This window comes from Citrus sinensis, chromosome 4 (assembly GCF_022201045.2).
Source record: "Citrus sinensis cultivar Valencia sweet orange chromosome 4, DVS_A1.0, whole genome shotgun sequence".
Lineage (NCBI taxonomy): Eukaryota > Viridiplantae > Streptophyta > Magnoliopsida > Sapindales > Rutaceae > Citrus > Citrus sinensis.
In genome coordinates, this window is record NC_068559.1 from 21,456,691 (window position 1) to 21,478,506 (window position 21,816).

Consider the following 21,816-nt stretch of genomic DNA (forward strand, 5'->3'; position numbering starts at 1 on the left):
CTCTGTTTGGGCTTTTAGTCCATTTTCCTTAGCTTCATTCTTTAGTCTTTTGTCGTGAATGAAGCCCACAATTTACTTTATTACTGAAATCGAAGTATTAACTGAAAATTTTATGTGGAAAGGTCTCGTTGGTGGATTCGATCATTATAATTCTCTCATTATCTGACTTACTCTTAAAGTCTTAAATAAGATTCATTATATAATTGATAGTTAATAAATTAAAATATAAAAAGTAATTAAATTTTAATCATTCACTAATAGTAAATGACATGTATTACAAAATTTTTAAAAACTCATGAAAAATTAGATTAAGAGAGGATCTTACTCTCTCACTGGGACCATCCAATAAATACATATCATATGGGTTCATATTATTTTTTCTTTTATGATCGTTCAATTTTAAAATAATCATATTTATATAAAAATGTTACTGGATGGGCACACGAATGATGTGGTGTGTCAGTGTTGTGTAAGGTTTATTACTGGTTGAATAATAGGGATTTGTGTCTTTTTGTTTTTTTTTTTAAATTTACCCTAACGGACAATCCGATCTATTCTCTACCATGTGAGCAAGGATTGAATCACATACCTTTTTTTTTTTTTTAAAAAAAAAAAGAAGTTATCATCTCAATTATATGGCACCCCAAGTTTATGTTAGGCAAACATCATTTTCAAATAGATAAATTTAATGATTTTTAAGGATCCTGTTATGGTGGCGCTTTAACATCATGCCTATATTATGTCCCTTTCATATCATCTATTATTAACCATTAGGTTTAATGTAAAAGTAGTTCAATGACTTCGAAAGATTTACTGGGCTATTAACTTGATTATCTGTACTATTTGCATCCAAATAAAAAAAAATGAAAAAAGTTAGAATATTTTAACACGAAAGTCTAAATTATTTTAAATTTTTACACTTAATTGCATCGACTTAGTTTGACTATTTAAATAACTTATTTTAAATTAGCATTAATATATACTACTAATTAATTGCACATCAAAATAGAATGATATTTGCTGCTACTCCACTCTTGATATTTTGAAAAATCATTAGTCAATCCTCTTCCATTAGATTTCTATTAATTTAACCATTGACCCACTTTCACCATATAAAAATATAATTGCGCTCTTAATTTGCATGTTTAAATGATTGAAAACCCATTTTAGTTAAAAAGTGCCTAATTAATCTATAATAAATAATTTAAATATGTAATAAACTTATATTAAGTTACCAAGAATATTAATTCATTTTTTAAACAACATAAAATTTATTTTATATGCAATAAATAATTTTAAATATGTAATGAAAAATTAATTTACCAATAACATTAATATATGACTAAATAATAATGCCAAAAATTTAATAATAATCAAATATGGTATATAATCCAGCTGTCAATTATAGAAACATATACGACTTAGATATTAGAATTCTAAAGCCTCTAATATTTCAGCCAAAAAAAAAAGGGGGGGGACTGCAGTGTAATTAGTCAAAAACCATAGCTTTGTCCAATTTTTAATAACAATTAGTAATATTTAAATATATTAAAGTAAGTCATTTTTGTTATTTGGACATGGATAGTAATATAACAATTACATCCTAACTTGGTAAAGTAAGTCATTTTTATTATTTGGAAATGGATAGTTAAATTATGTAAAATTTTCAAAATAAAATAAAATTCTTTCCCAATGTGTTAGATAGCGACATTAACATGTTTGGTGGATAGTCAATTCCATGTTTCTTTAAATCAATTTTAATTTCTTTAAACTTGAGTTGGGTTCGAAATTGTTGTCATTTTCTGTACGAAAATTAATTCCTTTATTTGTGTATTGAAATTGTTCATATGAAACTGTTCTCATACTGCTTTTAGTAAGTTAAATCTCTAAAACAATTGCACCAAAATTTATTATACCAAACTCATGAACACAACTCACAACTACACATAAAATATAATAAATAATAATCAATAAACAAAAAAGACCATACACAATTACACCGATCCGGTAGTGAATACAAAAGTTGTCACATTCGTTGGCACAAGTTGCAGTCCCGAAGCTCTTACTATAGTTTTGGCATATTTTGAACCACTTGCCGTGTCACAAGTTGCACCAAATTATGCTTACATTTGGAATAAATGCTTTTCTTTTCTTTATTAAAAAAAAAGCGTAAAAGTACGATTTAGAAGATAAATATTCACCAAATTTAGGATATATGGTGTGTTTGAAAGTAAAGTGCTGTAACTTTTAAACTGCAGTTATTGTGAAATAAAAGTTAGGAAAAAAAAATTTACTAAGTTGTCAAATCCCAACTATAAGTGTTACCAAACACCTTAGTAGCTGAGTTTTGGCAGCCCAACTACCTCACCACACTCCCAAACAGGCTAATAATTAACAAATTATGCATTTAAGTTAATAATATACAAACAAAAGCTACATAAATACATAGTTTGTTAACCAAGTAACTCCAAAAGAAAGTAAATAGTCTATAAACTTTGGATTCTTTCACCTAAATAGATGATTTTAAGTGAATAAAATGTGCTTCATTATTGTTTATTCACATATCCATTTTTATTTTCAGGTTTTTATTAATGTAATATAAACTGAAACAAACAATCGTATATAAAATCAGCGACAAATTATTTTTTAGTTGATTTTTGGAAAATGAGCACCTCTTTATCTCATTTTTTAGAATTGAGATTACAGATTTAAGTATTTTCATATACGTATGAGAACATATATATATTTTTTTCTTAAGTTACTTAGTATTAGATTTTTCAGACCTCAACTTTAATAGATTATGGTAAGTTCTGACAGACATTAGGGTGGACTTAGGTCTGGATGACTTCTTTTGATGTATTTAATTTGTGTTATACTATGTATTGTAATATTAAAAAAATAAATAAATGCCAAAACTGGGGAGGGTATGCGCACTCAAAAGAGATAGGTGAAGGGTGCTAAATTCGAGAAGCATGGTTTTGTTTGTGTCTTGTGGTCCATACAGCTATAAATGACCATTAGGCCCAATAGTCCCACACAATACAATGATCAATTACAAAACCCCAAAATGTGGCAAAAGCTTTGGGCCCCACTCAGTCTCTCTTTTGGCGTTTGCTTTGAATGTGGTCCCCACATCGAATGTCGCCTGCTTTCCGGCAAGCGACCGGTTGCTTTCCCCGTGGATTACCGGCTATAGAAGGTTATTGAGCCCAACGGGCCCAGCCTCAGTCCAGCCCATCATGAGTGGTTGCTGTCAGGTAAATGGGTGGCAGTAGGTGGGTGAGGGGACAAATCAACTATGTCTCTTTTAAGGGCTTTGCTAAAATCACCAAGAGTGTACCAGATTGAAGTTCCCTCAATTATTGGGAATTGACACGTTTTCCGCATAATCCTTTTGGGACAACTGTAACAGACCACGCACGAGTCACGAGTCACCGACCCGATACGAATTTTGCCCCCATTCATTTCATATTAGATTTGTAAATTTGTAATTAATGGCCGTTTGGAATTGCTTTCAAATCTCTTAAAAGTAATTCTTAAAAATTAAAAGTTAATTTTAATAGTTAATGAGTTTTTTAAAAATTATTTTCAGTAAAATTACTCTATCCTATAATAAATTTTAGATAATAGAAAAAGAGTAGTATTTCATAATCTAATTATGAGATCAGTTTTACAATTTTATGTATATCCTCACAAATACTATAAAAATCCAACAGTATTTATTTAATTATAAAATAAAATCATTAAATTTAAAAAGATTATTATTGTCACCCATCATGGTGAGATACTAAATTAAAATAAGTTTAATAAGATGAAAATATTTTTCAACTATCAAATAAATTTTATTCAATATTAACTGTTCATGGGCATTATGGAGCAATCCTTTACGAAGGGGATACATTAGTTACATTTATATATGAAAAATCGAGATCTGGTGATATAACGCAGGGTCTTCCAAAAGTAGAACAGGTGTTAGAAGTGCGTTCGCTTGATTCAATATCGATGAACCTAGAAATGAGTACCCATTTTGGTCATTTATATTTTCATTGTAGTTTAATCAAAAGTTTTTTCAAATACTTATGACTGTTTTTAAACTTACAATACTTTTAAAAATCAAATTTTACCAAATGTTTATGCAATTGTATTTTTTGATTTTATGTAAAATACCTATGGATCAAGATTTAATGTTGTACTAAATTTTTACTGAGCAATGAAGTAATGGTCAAAATTATTTTTATTTTTTCTTACTAAATAATTGATTAAGTATTTAGCAAAAAAATTAACCTATTACTGAATCTTTATCATGCACAAAATTTTCTTCAGATTTGTGTTAAGTTATGAACTATCAATCTTTGCCCCCAAAATAATAATAATAATAAAATCATCAGATTATCAATTGGAATAACCAAATTGTTAAAGGTAGACATTTATTGATAAAGATGTTCTTTGTAGATATATCTCTAGTATAATATTAAACTCATTATTATATTATAGTGCCTATAAACCAATGTTGATTTATTTCTAAATTTTACAATATTGTAATTCGTGTTTGGTGCTTCAAAATATATACCGAGAAATGATAACTATAAATTCATGTACAAATTATTGTCACATAAGTTTATTGGTTAGATGATAATCTAAAATTGTAATTATTATGTGGATTAAGAGGTTGTTAATACAAATAATTGAAACAAACCATAATAATTTATATAAAATAAATTTATACATGAGTGTGTGTGTGTATATATATATGTTTTTTAAATCCTCCCTTTAGATTTTCACATTTTACGGACCTTTGCCCACATTTGATTGGTTGATAAAACACACGCATAACAATCACTTACACTTTGACAAACAACAAAACAACACCACCTCTTTCTCCTACGACAACGAAACACAACTCATGTCGGGCCAGGGCACCCACCAAAGATTTTTAACTTGAGTTGTGTGATACTCTCATTATCATCTGTATTATTATTTATTATTCATAAATATCAAAATACCTCAGAGCTTAAATGACTGTTGCACTTAAATGTAATCCTCACTAATTTAGCCACCCTCATTAATTGCAGCTAAGCAATTTGCATTAATAACTTATGCCAATGTCTTTATAGTCTTTAGCTTCCTTGACAAAATCAGACCAAAGCTGAAACCTTTACCTTGGCTTCGCTTAGCCGCTCATTGGCCTTTGCCTTGCCTCCGCTTTTGGACAACACAAACTGAGGGTTTAACTAATATTTCTGTATGTAAAACACTTAAATACAAAAGCTTCAGACACAATCTGATCCTATGATAATGCTTAGTGTCACTCTAGACCATGCTATTAGGCTATAGAAAAAAACAAGTATTTTTGCTTTTGTTTTGGTTTTTGGGTGGTGTTATAAATAGTAGTGACTGTTAGTACTAGTGGTGGCGGTGGAGATGAATAGCGGCAACGGCGGTGGCGGTGCTGGTGGGGCTGGTGGGTTGGGGATGATGGGAATGAGGGCATCACCTTTTACGGTATCACAATGGCAAGAACTGGAACATCAAGCTTTGATCTTTAAGTACATGGTGGCAGGTTTGCCTGTGCCACCTGATCTTGTACTCCCTATACAAAAGAGCTTTGAGTCTATTTCTCATAGGTTCTTTCATCACCCCACCAGTAAGCCTGCTTACTTCCTCAATCTTTTCTCGCTCTCTCTCTCTCTCTCTCTTTAAAGTGGGTGTGTTTGATTTTGTTTTAAAGAATCCCCTTTTTTTTGTGTTTTGTTGATATGCATAGATTAGCATTTCAGATTTTTTTTCTTCTTCTTTATCTTCTTCATCTTTTTGAGTTGTTGATAATGATGGATTTTGAAGAGATTATTCTTGTACAAAAATAATTTTTTTTTGTAATATTTCCTTTCATTGTTGACCTGAAAAGCAGTTGGGGTTTGTGGATTATGCTTAGTTGATGAGGTTAAATCACATGTCAGTGTCAAAGGTTCAAAATATATTTGTTTAAATTTGTGTAAGGGGAAGGTTTTTCATGCCCAAATTTCTATTTATTTTTTTCTAATAGTCTAATCAGAAACTTTTCTTGCTGACTTCATTGCCTTTCTCTTGGATTTTATTTATTCTTTAATTAGATTGTACAAGTAATTTAATAGTTAAGGATTTTCCTATTATTTCCCTCTGTTTGTGATTGTTTGCGTTTAAAGGCATATATTGCTGATGCCAAATCTTTTCTCCAGTCTTTCTTTGTTCATTCATGTGATGTTGTTAATGTCTTGACGATGAAGTGTTAGATCACTTTTAATAAGGTTTGTTTATTTGGATTCTGATGCTATTGGCTGTAAAGTTCCTTAGCATTCATAGTATAATACATTAGCTTTGTCTCCTTGCTGCAGATGATGCATTATTTTAGTTGAAGAAGCATAATTTAAGCTATATCTTATGTCATGCTTGTTCCATTCTGTAATGAAGAGTGTGATGCCTGATATTTTGGGTATGATTTTGCAGTGGGTTATTGTTCCTTCTATGGGAAAAAAGTTGATCCCGAACCAGGACGGTGCAGGAGGACTGACGGCAAAAAATGGCGGTGTTCCAAAGATGCATACCCAGACTCAAAGTACTGTGAGCGCCACATGCACCGCGGCCGCAACCGTTCAAGAAAGCCTGTGGAATCACAAACCATAACACAGTCATCATCCACTGTGACATCACTGACTGCCACTGGAAGCAGTGGTGGGACTGGAAGCTACCAGAACCTTCCATTACATGCCTTTGCTAATCCCCAAGGCACTACTTCTGGAACCAACCAATCCCATTATCATGTGGACTCCATTTCCTGTGGAATTCCCAACAAAGAATACAGGTATAATATTCCTGTTTCTAAAAGAATAAATTACTGTTGAACAATTTGGTTGCTGGTAAAAAGAATTTGTAAAGAAAAATGATTTTGGTTTTCTTTCTGCTTCAATGATTTGAGACCAGATTATCTTCATTGCATGGATTTTAATCTTTTAGGTGCTCTGCATCTGCTTTGTGATATGAATTTCCTTTTAGCTGCCATACCTGGTGTGAGATCCATAGTCGGTCCCATGATGATGAAACTCTATGGTAAGAACAAATTCGTGGATATCGGCCATGTGCTAACATATATAGTGCAGAAACTTTCCAAGTTTCTGTTCTGTTCAGCTCAGGTTTCTGGGCCCTGGTGTTCTGAAGGATGAACTCCATAGTGTCTTAACATAATTTTTTCTTGGCAGACAGCCTTCTCTTTTGGACCTTCTTTTTTCTCTGCAAAATTTGACATAGAAGTCTGACAACCATTACAAATTGTCATGAACATGTTTGTAGATATAACGATAATGAACTCTCTCCAGTGTGTCTGGTGGTTTAGTATGGGGTTATTGCTGAACTTTTTTTGTCCAACATTTGCCTGAGTCTATGGCGAGAAATGGAGCTGTCATTTTCTTTCTAAATTTGAGCCTCTCATTAGACACTTGCCTGCAGCCCTAACCTTCATCATTGTTCTTGCATCCTGCACCCAATAACCAATCACACTTACCTTTATAGCGGAAGCTTATAGTTTATTCTTCTGCTTAATAACGTTTAACTGCCTATGTTCTATTAAAGTTTCTATGTTCAAGAACATCATTTTTATAAACGAATTTTCAAAAGATTCAGTTAATAAACTTGTCACTGGTTCTATCCATTGTTGGACCCGTTGATGAAAGTGCTAGGTGTTATGTTGGTATACTACTGCCATCAGGGTTATGGATAAGTTGCTAGTTTTAATTTTCTTCAAGATCTATGCTTCTGGGCCCTGATGTCCACGATGATAGTCGTCAAACCCGTCTTTGCAGTCTTGATGTTCGGCTTTTTAGCTTTATGTCTCCTCTGTTAGATTCATTGCAAAAATCTGACAAGCAGCCTGCACTAGTTGTATATTACTGACCCTCAGCTCTCTCTGTCAAAAGGGAAAGGTGAAAACGGTACATAACTATTTACTTGCTGAGTTTGCAGATATGTTATGTTAAAAGGATTAATGCCTGTTAACTTTTGCAGCATGACTGGAGTTATAAGTTCATCCAGAGTTATGTAGTCTTACAGACAGCTGTACTGAGCAAAACACTTTCTGTTTTGCTCAGAGGCCTTGGACATTTTTCTACTGGATATTTTGAGTGAGCAAGCTTGTAGAGAATATACGTGCAGTTATTTTCTGGATGTTTTGACTTCAAGCTTGTAAATTACTTCTTTATCTTCCATTTGCCATCTACATGAAGTTGCATGATTTTGACATTTTTGGACAACTGAAATTTGTTTAGAATAACTTCAGTACCATTGTCATTGCTTTGTGCAAAACCACTCCGTGTGTCTGGTATGGTAATAATTGTCTGTTATTCCTTTTGACTTGTTCGTAGTTGTACTGATTTGCTAACATCAACATTTACTTAAAAGTTTTGGTCTAATTCCCAAAGACTAAATTTATTAAGTGGAACCAAGGGGACAAAAAGGACCACCCAATATGTATATAGATGTAGAAAAACATGCTATAATCAGTGAACTCATTCTAAAGTGTTGTTTAAGAAATTTAATTTAGTGCCCGATGAATAACTTTAAATATTATCTGTTTCCTTTATTCATGTGAACATATAGGTACCTTCAAGTTCAAGGACTTAAACCCGAGGTTGGAGAGCATAGTTTCTTCACTGAAGCTTCAGGAAGCAATAGGGGTCTCCAGATGGACTCACCAATTGACAGTGCATGGCCTCTGATGCAATCTAGAGTCTCCTCGCATCCCCAGTCGAAATCCAGCAACACCTCCATTTTGCAGAATGATTATCCTCAGCATTCACTTTTCAGTAGTGAATTCACCTCGGGTGAGCCTGTAAAACAGGAAGGTCAGTCTCTCCGACCTTTCTTTGATGAGTGGCCTAAGACAAGAGACTCATGGTCTGGTCTTGAAGACAAGAGATCCCACCAGACCTCATTCTCAACAACCAAGCTCTCTATATCCATCCCTATGGCCTCATCCGACTTCTCGGCAACGAGTTCTCGATCTCCTCATGGTGAGTTTCAAACTTAGGTACACTCATGTTCAGCAAATATTGTATTGATCCCCCTCTAAATCTTGCTTGCACTTCTGCTGCAGATAACTGAGAACACGTGTTAAGGATTTCCAGAGCCGGGACCATGCAAGTCACTGACGACGCAAGCTCGTTGACTCCCGTGCTTGAAGAATATCTGAACTGCATATTTATTGTGTAATGTACTGCCATTTCAGGTTCAGGTCATGAAATAAAGCGAAATCTAGCAGGTGCTCATGATTGAGAAGTCCAAAACTCTAAATTTGTATTAAAATGCAAGTGCAACAACTTTCCTGCTTGTTTTTGATCGATTGCCTCTTGGCATTATAAATAAAGTTTCCCTAGTTTCTTGAAACTAAAAGTTTGTGGAATTGTTAGGCCATTGCTGCTCATTCAAATCAATATGCTCTCAGCTCAAGAAATCAATGATGTTTTAAGGCAATTTGGTTTGTTAAATGATATGTCTTAAGACAAAAGGACTAACAATTGGACACCTGCAATTAATTATCATAGCAAAGCTGTACGTGAACTTATTACATGGAGTAATGAGTATGGACCACTCGCACTCTAGCTCATAACACGAGAGTCCGACTTTGATAAGATTCCCAATTAAAGCAGTGCTAGTAAAGCCTTTTTTTTAAATTAAAAAAAAAAAATCAAGGGCAGGACAGGTAAATCTATATTGATTTTTTAATCCGGTGATAAAAAATATATTTGAAAACTATTTAATCTAGCTTTTTAAGTCATTCATTCATTAAATTCCTGAAGAAAAAATAAAATATAATCATATGATTTTTAAAAAATTTACAATTTTTTTCCCAATAAATTTGATTCCAACCTTTTTGGTTTTTCCTTAAATAAAAGCATTATTGTCTATTTTTTTGGGGGGTTAAAGGACAGAGATAATTCGATGTCGGCAAGAGTGCATATTGGGAAAAGCGAGGGAGTGGCGTCATCCTCGTGCGTGGGGCCAACGGTGCCAGGCAGCTGGCGATGAGAGGCTGGGGGCTGTGTGGGGGTCTACCATCAAGTGGTCAGGCGCCTACCGTACACCTTCTTTTTGATATTGGTATTTGGTACTCACCGTTTTCAAATATGTGGCCCCTCCGCTGACGTCATGTTTGACGCCAGGTGCCCGGCTCAATGTTGCTTCCCTCTGTTCCGACAGCTGTATTTCTCCCTGCGAGTAGCGATTTGGAATTATCACTGGAGTTGTGGGCCTCCGGACACAGCTTTTAATATTAGTATTACCACGCGGGCAGCGGTGCACTTAATCGTTGTTATCTATAGGGGTGTGGATAAAAAAAGTTGATTAATCAAAAATTGAACCGAATTATTTGTTTTGATTCGGTTTTTATGTGTTTTTTTATATTTAAAAAATTGAATAAATAATATAATAAAAATAATAAAATTAGTCGGTTTGGTTTTCGGTTTAAAAAAAAAATTAAAAAATCGAACCGAGTATCAAATAAACCGAATAACAATCCGGCAAATCCCTAAAGTCTAAAGTCTAAACTAAACAAAACACCACTTCTGATCTTCGGCCGAAACCGAACTCGTGACCTTCAGCCGTTAGAATCTCGTCCTCGTTGCTCATTGTTGCCGCTGCTCGTCGCTGCTGCTCGTCGCGGCCGCTTGTCTCTACTATTGCCACTATCACTAGGGATGGCAAACAGTGGGCCTGGGCCGGGCTCAGGCTAGGCTTGGGCTTTATTTATTTATTTTAAAATTTTTAAATTATTGTAAATTTGAAATAAATTAATGATCAACAAATTATTACAATCATAGATAAATTAAAGAAAATCAATATTTTAAATTAAAATAATAAATAAAGCAAATAAAACTCACAACTTTAATTTTCTTTAATACTGAATTTTCTAATTCAAACGCTCTCTTAATTAATTGACATAAAAGAGAGAATTTAGTATCATAATTTTAGTTTTTTTTAATCATAATTGATTTATAAGTTAAGAATTTAAGTTTTTTTTTAAATTTTAATTATATTATTCTAATTTATAATTTTTTTTAAAAAAGTAGTGGGCTTGGGCTTTGTTTGAGCTTTTTTTTCTTGGGCCCTTGTCCAGACCCTCATGGGTGAGGGCCGGGCCTAAGCCCGTGGGCCTGGGCTGGGCCCGGGCGGGCTTGGACTGGCCTAGACTTTTTTGCCAACCCCAACTGTCACAAAAAACTCTCAGCAGAACAAAAAATCGAATGAAAAAAGGTTCAATTTTTCGTTTCAGTTTTATGAATTTGGTAGCTTGATTTTGTTATCCACGTCTTGAACTTTTCAAGTTATGATGTGTCAGGATTTGTTGCTAAACCATACAATTATGAAATTTTGCTACTCAATATTGTATTGTTGTATTTCTTTGCTTTCAATTTTCTAGATCAGAACAAACAGCATAAATAAATGATGCTATATTAAAAATAATTAAATTTCACTCGTGAAGAATAAACTTTTATCCATATGCTTTGTTAATGCACAATACTGTTGCAATTTCTTAGCAATTCTTCTCCATTTCTTAATCCTTTTATCCATATGCTTTGTTAATGCACAGTACTGTTGCAATTTCTTAGGCATTGCATCATAAACGAGGTCTGTACATGTGAAGAATAAACTTTGTATTCCTTTTATCAGTTTGTTCGAGATTAAAATTGGAGATAATAAAATGTTGTTTTGATTTCACTTGAGATGTTGTATTTAGCTTGAAACATTGACTTCATGACACTGATTGTGACACTTGATTTTCTGGTCGAATTTGGGAGTTGATTGATGTTTATTGCTTTTGTAGTTTTGTTAAAGTTTAAAAGACTTTTTGCTTATTTATTTTGATTTGAACTTATTATTTGAACATGTTATGTGTTCTTGAACATACTTTGAGACATATTTTGATTTTTTATTTGTTAACTTTTTATGTTTGTGGTAGATTTATTAATTTAAGGTTTTAAATTTAAAAAAGCCCAAAATAGGCCCAATAGGTTCATAATCGAAATAATCGAACCGAATCGAATTGAATTATTTCAATTAATCGAATATTTGATTATTTCGGTAATTTGATTAATCGCGATTATGATTTTAAAATAATCGTAATCAAACGATTATGAAAAATTTAGTAAAAAACCGAACTAAACCGAACCGCGCCCACCCCTAGTTATTTCCCCTTGATGAAAGGTCTAATTTAACTCTTCCTAGATTGTGAGTCTTTAAAATTAAGGTGGTATTTAGTTGGAAGAAGAGAATGAAGGAGAAAAAAGTAATTTGAATTATTATTTTTTATTGTCTAGTTTAACATAATGTATAAAAATTTCATTTTTGTTAGAATTTAATATTTATTATAATGTAGATTTTAAATTTTTTTTTTTGTTGGAAACCAAAACTTCCAAAATGACCCTTTTAGCTTTTTAACATGTTTAATGTTATCAAATAATTATTACTTATAATTTTATTTTATCAATTTAACATGTTCAATAATTTTATATTATTTAAATTTAATAATGATTTATATAGCTTAACAAAAATAAATTTATTTAATTAATTAACATGATAATATAGAAATATATATTTCACAATTGCCGGTGCACCACCGTCGACTCGTCGTCGCCGCTGCCGTCACTGGCCTGTGCAATCTCACCACCAATGCCTTTAAACTTGCTGGCTAACAAACAACATTAACACGTTCTTGCTGAGGTCAAAGTGAACATATGTTGTTCAAATCAAGTTCAATTTATTTGGAAATGTTTTAACTTCTAAAGATATGAACAAATTTCAAATTTTTTGGCTAAATGAGTTGATCAATTACAGAGATCATGAATCTTTGATCGTTTTCATGTCATTCACGAGTCTATACGTTATAGTGTGGTAGCGGCTTGAAACAGCCAGCGGCGATGTCAGATCTGGCGTATGGCGGCTCTATTTATTTTTGTTGATTTCTAAATGAAATTTTAAATTATAATATATTGATTAAGAAGTTATTTATATTATACAATAATTTATTTAGAAATAAATTAAATTAATTATTATTACTTAAATTAAAAACAAAATAAAATTATGTAAAAATTAAAATAAAATTTAATTATAAATATAAGTGTGTTGTTTAAAATAATTTCAAGAAATTATTTATGTAAATAAATTAAATAAATTTATTGTTTAATTTCTTGAATTATATTTATGATAGATATTGAAAGTTCAACAATTAAGGTTAAGATTGTCTAAACTAAAAATTAGAGATTTCTTTTTCTTTTTCTTTTATAATTTTGTAACGAACCAAATATTAGAAAAATATTCTCCTCTTCTCTCCGCTCATTTTCTCTATTTTCCTCCACTTTCTTTTCCTCTCATTTTCTCACATTTCATGAACCAAAACATCACCTAAGAGTGCACGCGACTACAGTACTTCATGAATATTGTACGTTATAATTAGGATATTGTTAAATTTAAAAGTTGATAAGATTAATGTATTACGATGTCCATGAAAAAATTACCATAATCACTCTTAAAATAAATTATATTATTTAGTCTGTATTGTGTCTTATTGCATATGAATTTCAATTTATGCTAATCGTGTAGATGATATTATGAAAGAGTATAAATAAATAAAGTAATTTATAAATCACTGTAGGTAAGGCTTTTGTTAATTTACAACAAAAGTAATTTATTACCTATAAAAAAAAACCATACAAAAACCTGTAGTATTGCAGTAGGTCCCGTAAATTTTTGGGAAATTTACAAAAATAGCCAAAAAAAATTAAGCGTTTTTCAACTTTAACCCCCCTAATTTTTTTCTATCAACATTAGCCAAATCACCAAATTGTGGACGAAATTGCCCTCCTCATTCTCACATTTCCCTCAAGCAAATTCCTCCCCCTCTCACCCAAAATTTCATCACCGGAATCCCGTATACATCGTCGGTGACATAGATCGGCAGCGGAGGAAGTTGTCGGCGGCTGAAACAACCTAAATCACGTTGAAAATCTTCAGAGATCTCCAAAATCAAAGGCAAAAATTGGAAACCCTAGGTAAGTTGTTATTGCCGTTGTTGTTGTTGTTGTTGTTGTTGTTGTTGATGTTGTTGTTGTTGTTGTTGTTTGGGTTGTTGTTGTTGTTGTTGATGGTGTTTAATGGCGGTGGTGGGTGAGATGCATGTGGGAAAGGGAAGAGAAGAGAAAGGGAAGAGAAATGGAAGGGAAAGGGAAGTGAAGGGGAGCATCCCGCATGCGAGGACTCGGCTGTCACGCGCAAGGATCCAGGATGAGCGTGTCGCGCGCATCTCGCATGCGACAGGCGCAGCCTAGCGCGCGAGATGCTCATGTAGCGCGAGCTGGCACTTGGCGCAGCTGTTGTGCAAATTTTATTGGACTCCCAAGTGCACGAATCTATTGTAGAATAGATTAATGGAGACGAGTGTCGATCCCACGAGGAGGTGGATTTTAATTATATGTAGAATTATTTTTCTATGAGAGTGGTTGGATTTATGGTGAAAATGATTTGGATTATCCTAAAATTCGAATTAAAATGGCAAGAGTAAATTGAAGTGAAAATCTATTAAATTGACGTACTTGGGTATCTGGATCCGTATCAACATGCACCATGGGCTAAATATTCCTTATTAATACAAATTAAATCATGAGGGGGGAATCCACACCTCATGAACCACACTCTAATCAATATGGTGCTAAGGGATTATCGTGCCAAATAATAATAACCTTGTACTAAAGAGCCGGTGAAACCAAGGCAGTATCTAGACAAGATTATTATTATTTGTCGACGAGAAGTCAAAATATTCACAAAAACTAGAGGAGAAGAGAAAATAAATTTACCAAATAAAGCCCATGACACATGTTGAGACTTCACCTTCAACCCAAGCTTGAAAGAAAATTAGCTACTCATAATTAAACTAGGGGCAAAACGTAAATTTATTAAAATATGTAGAAAATACAAGATGGAGAGAGAATTACAGAAAATTGAGTCCAAAAATGGATTCAGAGATATCCAATTAGGGGGGGGAGGCCCTTTTTTTATAGATACATTGAGTAAATCTTGGCTATCAGATTAAAAACAGTTTGGACGCTCAGGATTGCGCCACGTCATCAATCAACAGTACGCGGTTTGACCACGTGGGTGAACAGTAACACGGTTTGACCCGGGTTGAACAATGACGCGGTTTGGTTAAAAATAATCCTGTGTAATGCATGTACCGTACGCGAGATTTTTGGTCCACTGATATGTTGCCACGTCATCGATCAACAGTGCATAAGAATTTTAGTCCAACAGGATCGTGACACCTCATCAGTCAATGCCACATCATCGGTCAATGCCACATCATCAATCTGTCTATGTGAACAGTGTCGTGAACAGTAACGTAGACAATACCGTACATGTGAACAGTGTCATTTTCCTTTTATGCTCCTCCTAAGGTTTTCGACCGTCCTGAGTTCAAAAGTGATGTATGTTTTGCCGTCTGATCTCTCGTTCATTGTGAAATGACTATGATGCCCCTAAAATACATAAAATACTTAATTATAATACAACACACATAATTAAATGATAAGAAGTTTAAATACATAAAAGTAAGGGTGTTAGTAAAACTTGAAATGCAAAATGACGATTTTCTCTTTTATAAATATACATTTTCTAATACTCAACACACCCCTCAACCAGCTTATTGCTAGTCCCTAGCAAATAAAGCGAAAACAAAATTCAAAATCCAAAATGATTTTTTTTAAAAAAACAATCATATTTATTCAATCAGACTAATGATAGTAATCAAATAAAAATATAAGCATTATCTCCAGTCTAAAGAAACATCACACCCACATCAACCATCCATATGAATCAACCTAGTAGACTTTGTCACAGCTACTTTCAAGAATGATATGTTAAACCCCAAAATCTCACTGGAAATAGGGACACTCTCACAAAGAAATTAAACCCAATAAAAATAGTCACTCCAATGAATGGTAATTGAGAGAAAATAATAAAGAAGTGATATCACATGCTCTCACCAAAATGAAAGAAATATGCCCGCAGCTTACAAATAATACGATCTCAAGTCAAATAAAAATGCTAGTCAACCCAATTTATTTATTTATTATTTTTATGCACCACAACATCTTTTTAACCCATATAATTAGCTTCTACTTCAGACTATAGTTCCCTAAAATCAAGGACTTTTATTAGGACGTACCGACGTAACGTAGGTTAGGGACATGGCTAACAAAGAAGGGAAATAAGGAAAACAAAGTGTATGTTTGAGAAAATTGTAGAGGAATTTATTTTTTGAAAGTTGCAAGGTGGATTTCACCTATTTTTGTTATTTTTTTCTTTTTTTTAAACAACATTTTTTTTTTGCTTTTGTTGGGCATAACTTCACTATACAAAATATTTATTTACATTTTTCTCAAATATAAATAGGTGATGGAACTTATAAGATATTGGGTAATACTCCAAATCTGAGTGGGTCAAGATGATAAGTTTGACAAAATTTTTTTTTTTTTTTTAAAGGCTCAAAAGGGTTAACTATGGATATTTGATAAAAGGGATGGCTAGAAAGGCTCAAACGGATCAAAGATGACATTTCTATTGTTTTTTAGGGCTCTAAATAATCTTCCATATCTACTAGTTAGATGAGTCTCCATATGTAGCAACACACATTTTTTTTTTATTTTACAATTTTTTTTAAGGGTTAACTCAAAAGAAATCTAGAGATCATGTATACAATAATAAACTGCTAAGCTGTATAAAGAATGGGCAAAAGGGTTACTTTCCAAAAAAAATAATAGGCTCAATAACTCACTTGGTACTTATTATGACATGTTCATTCCTTCAAGCAACTCATATTTGTCTCCGATGTCAACATGTAGAGTAGCAAACATAGTGTAACATCACTTAAGACCAAATATAATACAAATACTAAAATTTGAAATTAATCATGTCATCCAATGTTAAAACAAATCACAATTTTTTTTTAAAACAATATCCTACCCCCCAACCTATTCTAAACATGAAAGGAAAATATGCATGCAGAAATGTGAAAATGATGAAGAAAAACTAATTAGAAAAGTTACACTTAAAATGATAGAAAACGAAAATGATTTTTTTTTATGACTTAAGAAGATGCGTTTCTAGAGGCACTACACTTCATATTCAGCCATCTTCGACTAAAAAAATTGAAAATGTATATTTATAAAGAAGAAATTAAAAAGAAGAAGAAAAATGAACATCAAAACATAATAAAGAAAAAGAAAATATCTGAAATATTTTTTTTCAAACGATGAAGATACGTTTCTAGAGTCACTACACTCCATATTCAGCCATCTTCAACAAAAAAAGTTAATAACAGTTAGTTTCTACAACAAAAAATCAGTAAACACTTAACCAAAATTCAACAATCGTCGACTATTCCCTCCCCCCAACCAAAACAAAACATTGTCCTCAATGTTTGAAAGGAAAGAAATAGAGTTTAGAAGACATCACCTGGGTGGTGCACCACAGAAGAAAATATTTACAAGCAGATAGTTAAATCTAATTTGTACTTCTTACTGCGGCTACTGTTACCATCATTATTCGGACGCTTCAACATAAAGGTCCAGGGGTCTGGCTCTGGTATATAAGCTTATAACAGATCAAGTAGCTTATTAGCAGTGTGAGCACAAATAAAAAGCTTTTTCGCATTGGAAGGAATGAAATAGTTTTTTATTGCATGGTTAAGAAATGCGATGAAGCCATCATAAAAGTTATTGACATTTAACAAACCGATGAGTTTCTGGTGAATGTGCATATGGGCCCAAGATGCTAGTGTGATAAGTGCCTATAGTGTTACAAGATCTCCTGGAAGGAAAATAAAAGCATCAGCATGATTAAGCATTTCAGTTATTCTTTCTTGCATACCTGAGACGACTAACTCTTTTCCAGTTGGTGAGTCAGACAAACTGCCCAAAGGTTTTATAACTCTTGGGATGATGCCTAACACTTGGCTTCCTTTGACAAAAGCAGCTTCTGAGACCAATTTTGATAACCCTCGGTTACCTCCTCCATACACCAAGTGTAATTTTCTCTCTGCAATGCTTCGACCAAGATCTATGGCTGCCTCAACGAACTCTTTATATTTGTCATAGTTAAATCCAGAAAGCACACAAATGTTCTTGAATTGTCTATTGGGAGTAGCTGCCATTGGAATATTTCTCAAAAATAATTTGTGAGTGCTTAACAAAAAGTCATATTTAAGAATCTTGGTGACAGCGAGTCACAGCTGTGTATGAGGTGGCATGTCAGTGTCAAATAACGTGTAAAGTACATGGCTCGTGAGTAAAAAAGAAAACAGTAAAAAAAATTATTAAAGAAAACAGTAAAAAAAAATTATTAAAGAAAATAACAGTGAAGTAAAAGGATATTTACAGGTAGTTGCGACTGTGGCTCACATCTTCCTCTGGTTTTACGTCCAGAAACGACTTGAACGCCCTCTATGGGTCGAGGATAGGCTTCCTATCCAGTTTTCTTATAAACTAGCAAACAAGGTTGTTTATAGTCAGATTCCCGAGACTATATCGTGCATGCTCTTTCTAGAATAATAGCCATAACTGGAGAATCGCTCATTGCACATATCCACTGGGATGCGTTTCAAGAGATAGAATGATATCATCCAATGACTCCTTATTCAAGCCATCCCTAATGAATTGAATCTTATCTTCCTTGTTATCAAACATCATTCCTAAAGAACATGAGTTTTTATCGCAACTCATTCTGGCACACTTATGACAAGCAACAGAAATTCTTCGAGCTCGTCGTTTTCTTGCATAATTTCCTTTACCACAACCAGGCATGTATGCAATAAATTTTAGAGGTAACTCACTTGCCAATCGTACTTTAGCCTCGATTAACCAATGGATGTCAGCATGTATATTATTCCTCATGAGCAATCGCATGCGTTCGGACCGAGCTTTATAGATTGTAAGGAGGGCATTTTGAGGAAGAGGAGGGAATCGATTGTGAAGCTTTCCTAAAATCTCGTTTCTGTCCATACCTTCGCCTTAGAATATCAGTTATTATGGGAAACTGAAGTAACCGACTTGATTGCCACGGAGTACCGTTATCCGCCACTTCACCGGGGTAACAAACTAAAGCACACAAACAGAAAAATAAATTAAAACACATAAAGAAAATTAAAATCATCCTCTTATTGAATTTACCTCAAGCTCCAACTGGATGTTGTAGACACCTCTCTCAATGTCTCTGAGTTGGCTTTCTAAATCCTTAACATAGGATACTAACTCTGGTGGTTGCAGAGCCCAGATACGATGTGTCTTACAAAATCGAATCTACCTTTTGAGATGAGATTTCACACGTTGAAGTGGTTTAAGAATGTTCAAGAGGAACTGTTTAGCTATGACACTCATGATTAACAATGATAAGAGAAAGCTTAATGGTTAAACAAACACACTCATGCAAAAAAAATTTCAATTAGCAAAAGAATAATAAAAAGAAAGAAAAAAAAATCAAATCACCGAAAAGAAAGAAAAACTCAATTCAAATCTGGTGGGTCACTCAAATTTATATCGATATCCTCTCCATGTGGTTGGAACTCTAGATATGGCTTTAATATTTGACGATTAACTTTAAATGTGACACCGTTCTTTAGGTCCTTAATTTCAATTGCCCCATATAGAAAAATAGCGTAAACAATAAAGAGGCCAGACCAACGAGAGCGTAACTTACCTGGGAATATGTGCAACCGAGAATTGAATAAAAGCACTTTCTGACCTGGAGTGAACGATTTTCTCATAATTTACATGTCATGGAAGACTTTCATTCATTGCTTGTAAATCTTGGCATTTTCGTATGCATCATTGCGAATTTCTTCAAGTTCTGCCAGCTGTAATCTTATTTTTGAGCTGATTTGCTACATGTCAAATTTGAATTTCTTGATGGCCCAATATGCACGATGCTCGAGTTCTACCGGTAGGTGGCAAGTTTTTCCATACGCTAGCCTGTAGGGTGACATCCCAATCGGGGTCTTGAAAGCCGTTCTATATGCCCATAATGCATCATCAAGTCTTAATGACCAATCTTTTCTGTCCGGCCTCACCTTCTTTTCTAATATGGGGTTGCCACTTTGTGAGTGATTGAATACTTTATTAAAAGAGCCTTGAATGCTTTATTACAAAAGTGGGCACCACCATCACTAATTATTGCTCGAGGGAATCCAAAGCGTGAAACAATGTTGCTTTTAAAAAATCATATCACCATCTTATGATCATTGGTTCTACATGGAATTGCTTCTACCCATTTTGATACGTAGTCAATAGCAACCAATATGTATTGATGGCCAAAAGAAGGGGGAAATGGTCCCATGAAGTCGATATCTCATACGTAAAAAATCTCAACGACTGAAATTGAATTTTGTGGCATCGTGTTCCTTCGTGTAATGCTCCTCATTCGTTGACACCTATCACATGAAGAACAGAAAGTGTAAGCGTCTCGAAATATAGTTGGCCAATAGAAACCACATTGTAAAACTTTAGTAGCTGTTTTCTTAGCACTGAAATGGCCTCCACAAGCTTGTTCATGGCAAAATGAAAGGATATTCTGAATTTCATTTTCTGGGACACATCGTCTAACAATTTGATTTGCACAATACTTGAACAAATATGGGTCATTCCAAAAGAAATTCTTTATTCTGCAAAGAATTTAGCCTTATCTTTCTTGGTCCAATTCTCTGGAAGTTGACTTGTAACAAGATAATTCACGATGTCAGCATACCACGGTAATACTTCTACACTCATCAATTGTTCATCTGGAAATGACTCATTCAATGGTAATGTTTCCATAATTGTGTCAAAATGGAGACGAGAGAGATGGTCTGCCACAACATTTTCTATACCTTTCTTATCTTTAAATTCAAAGTCAAATTCCTATAAAAGTAACACCCAACGAATTAGTCTAGCTTTTGCATCTTTTTTTGTGAGAAGATATTTAAGAGCAGCATGATCTGTTACTATAATTATTTTACAACCAATGAGATAAGATCGAAATTTTTTCAATGCAAACACTACTGCCAGTATTTCTTTTTCAGTAGTTAAATAGTTCAACTTTGCATCATTCAATGTCATACTAGCATAGTAAATAACATGGGGAATTCGATCAACTTTTTGTCCTAACACTGCTCCTACTGCATAATTAGATGCATCACACATGAGTTCAAATGGTAAGTTCCAGTTTGAGGGCTGAATGATGGGTGATGATGTCAACAACTGCTTTAATTTTTCAAATTCCACAAGACATGAATCATCAAAGAAAAAAGGTACATCCTTAGCAAGTAGATTGCATAAGTGTCTAGAAACTTTGCTAAAATCTTTAATGAAATGTCTATAAAAACCAACATGCCCAACGAAAGATCTTACTTCTCTGACTGTTTTGGGTGGAGGAAGATTAGAAATGAGATCCACCTTGACTTTGTCAACCTCAATACCTTTGCTCGAAATGATGTGACCGAGAACAATACCTTGTTTTACCATAAAATGACACTTCTCCCAATTTAAGACCAAGTTCTTTTCGATACATCTCTGCAGAACTAGTGTTAAATGATGTAAATATTGATTAAATGAATCACCAAAGATAGAAAAATCATCCATAAAGATTTCAAGGAATCGTTCAACCATATCAGAAAAAATGTTTAACATGCATCGTTGAAATGTGGCAGGTGCATTATATAATCCAAATGGCATCCTCCTATATGCAAAAGTGCTAAAAGGGCAAGTGAAAGTG

The 21,816-nt window shown here is 33.5% G+C and overlaps 1 protein-coding gene across 1 annotated transcript; it reads left to right on the top strand.

Moving 5' to 3' along the window:
- Nucleotides 1–4,937: 4,937 nt before the first annotated feature.
- LOC102627866 (growth-regulating factor 4-like) lies at nucleotides 4,938–9,417 on the top strand. The gene is made up of 4 exons (XM_006484621.4): nucleotides 4,938–5,644; nucleotides 6,484–6,838; nucleotides 8,626–9,038; nucleotides 9,122–9,417. The coding sequence occupies exons 1-4, from the start codon at nucleotides 5,422–5,424 to the stop codon at nucleotides 9,127–9,129; spliced, it is 999 nt and encodes a 332-aa protein (XP_006484684.1). The 5' UTR covers nucleotides 4,938–5,421; the 3' UTR covers nucleotides 9,130–9,417.
- The last annotated feature ends 12,399 nt before the right edge of the window (nucleotides 9,418–21,816 follow it).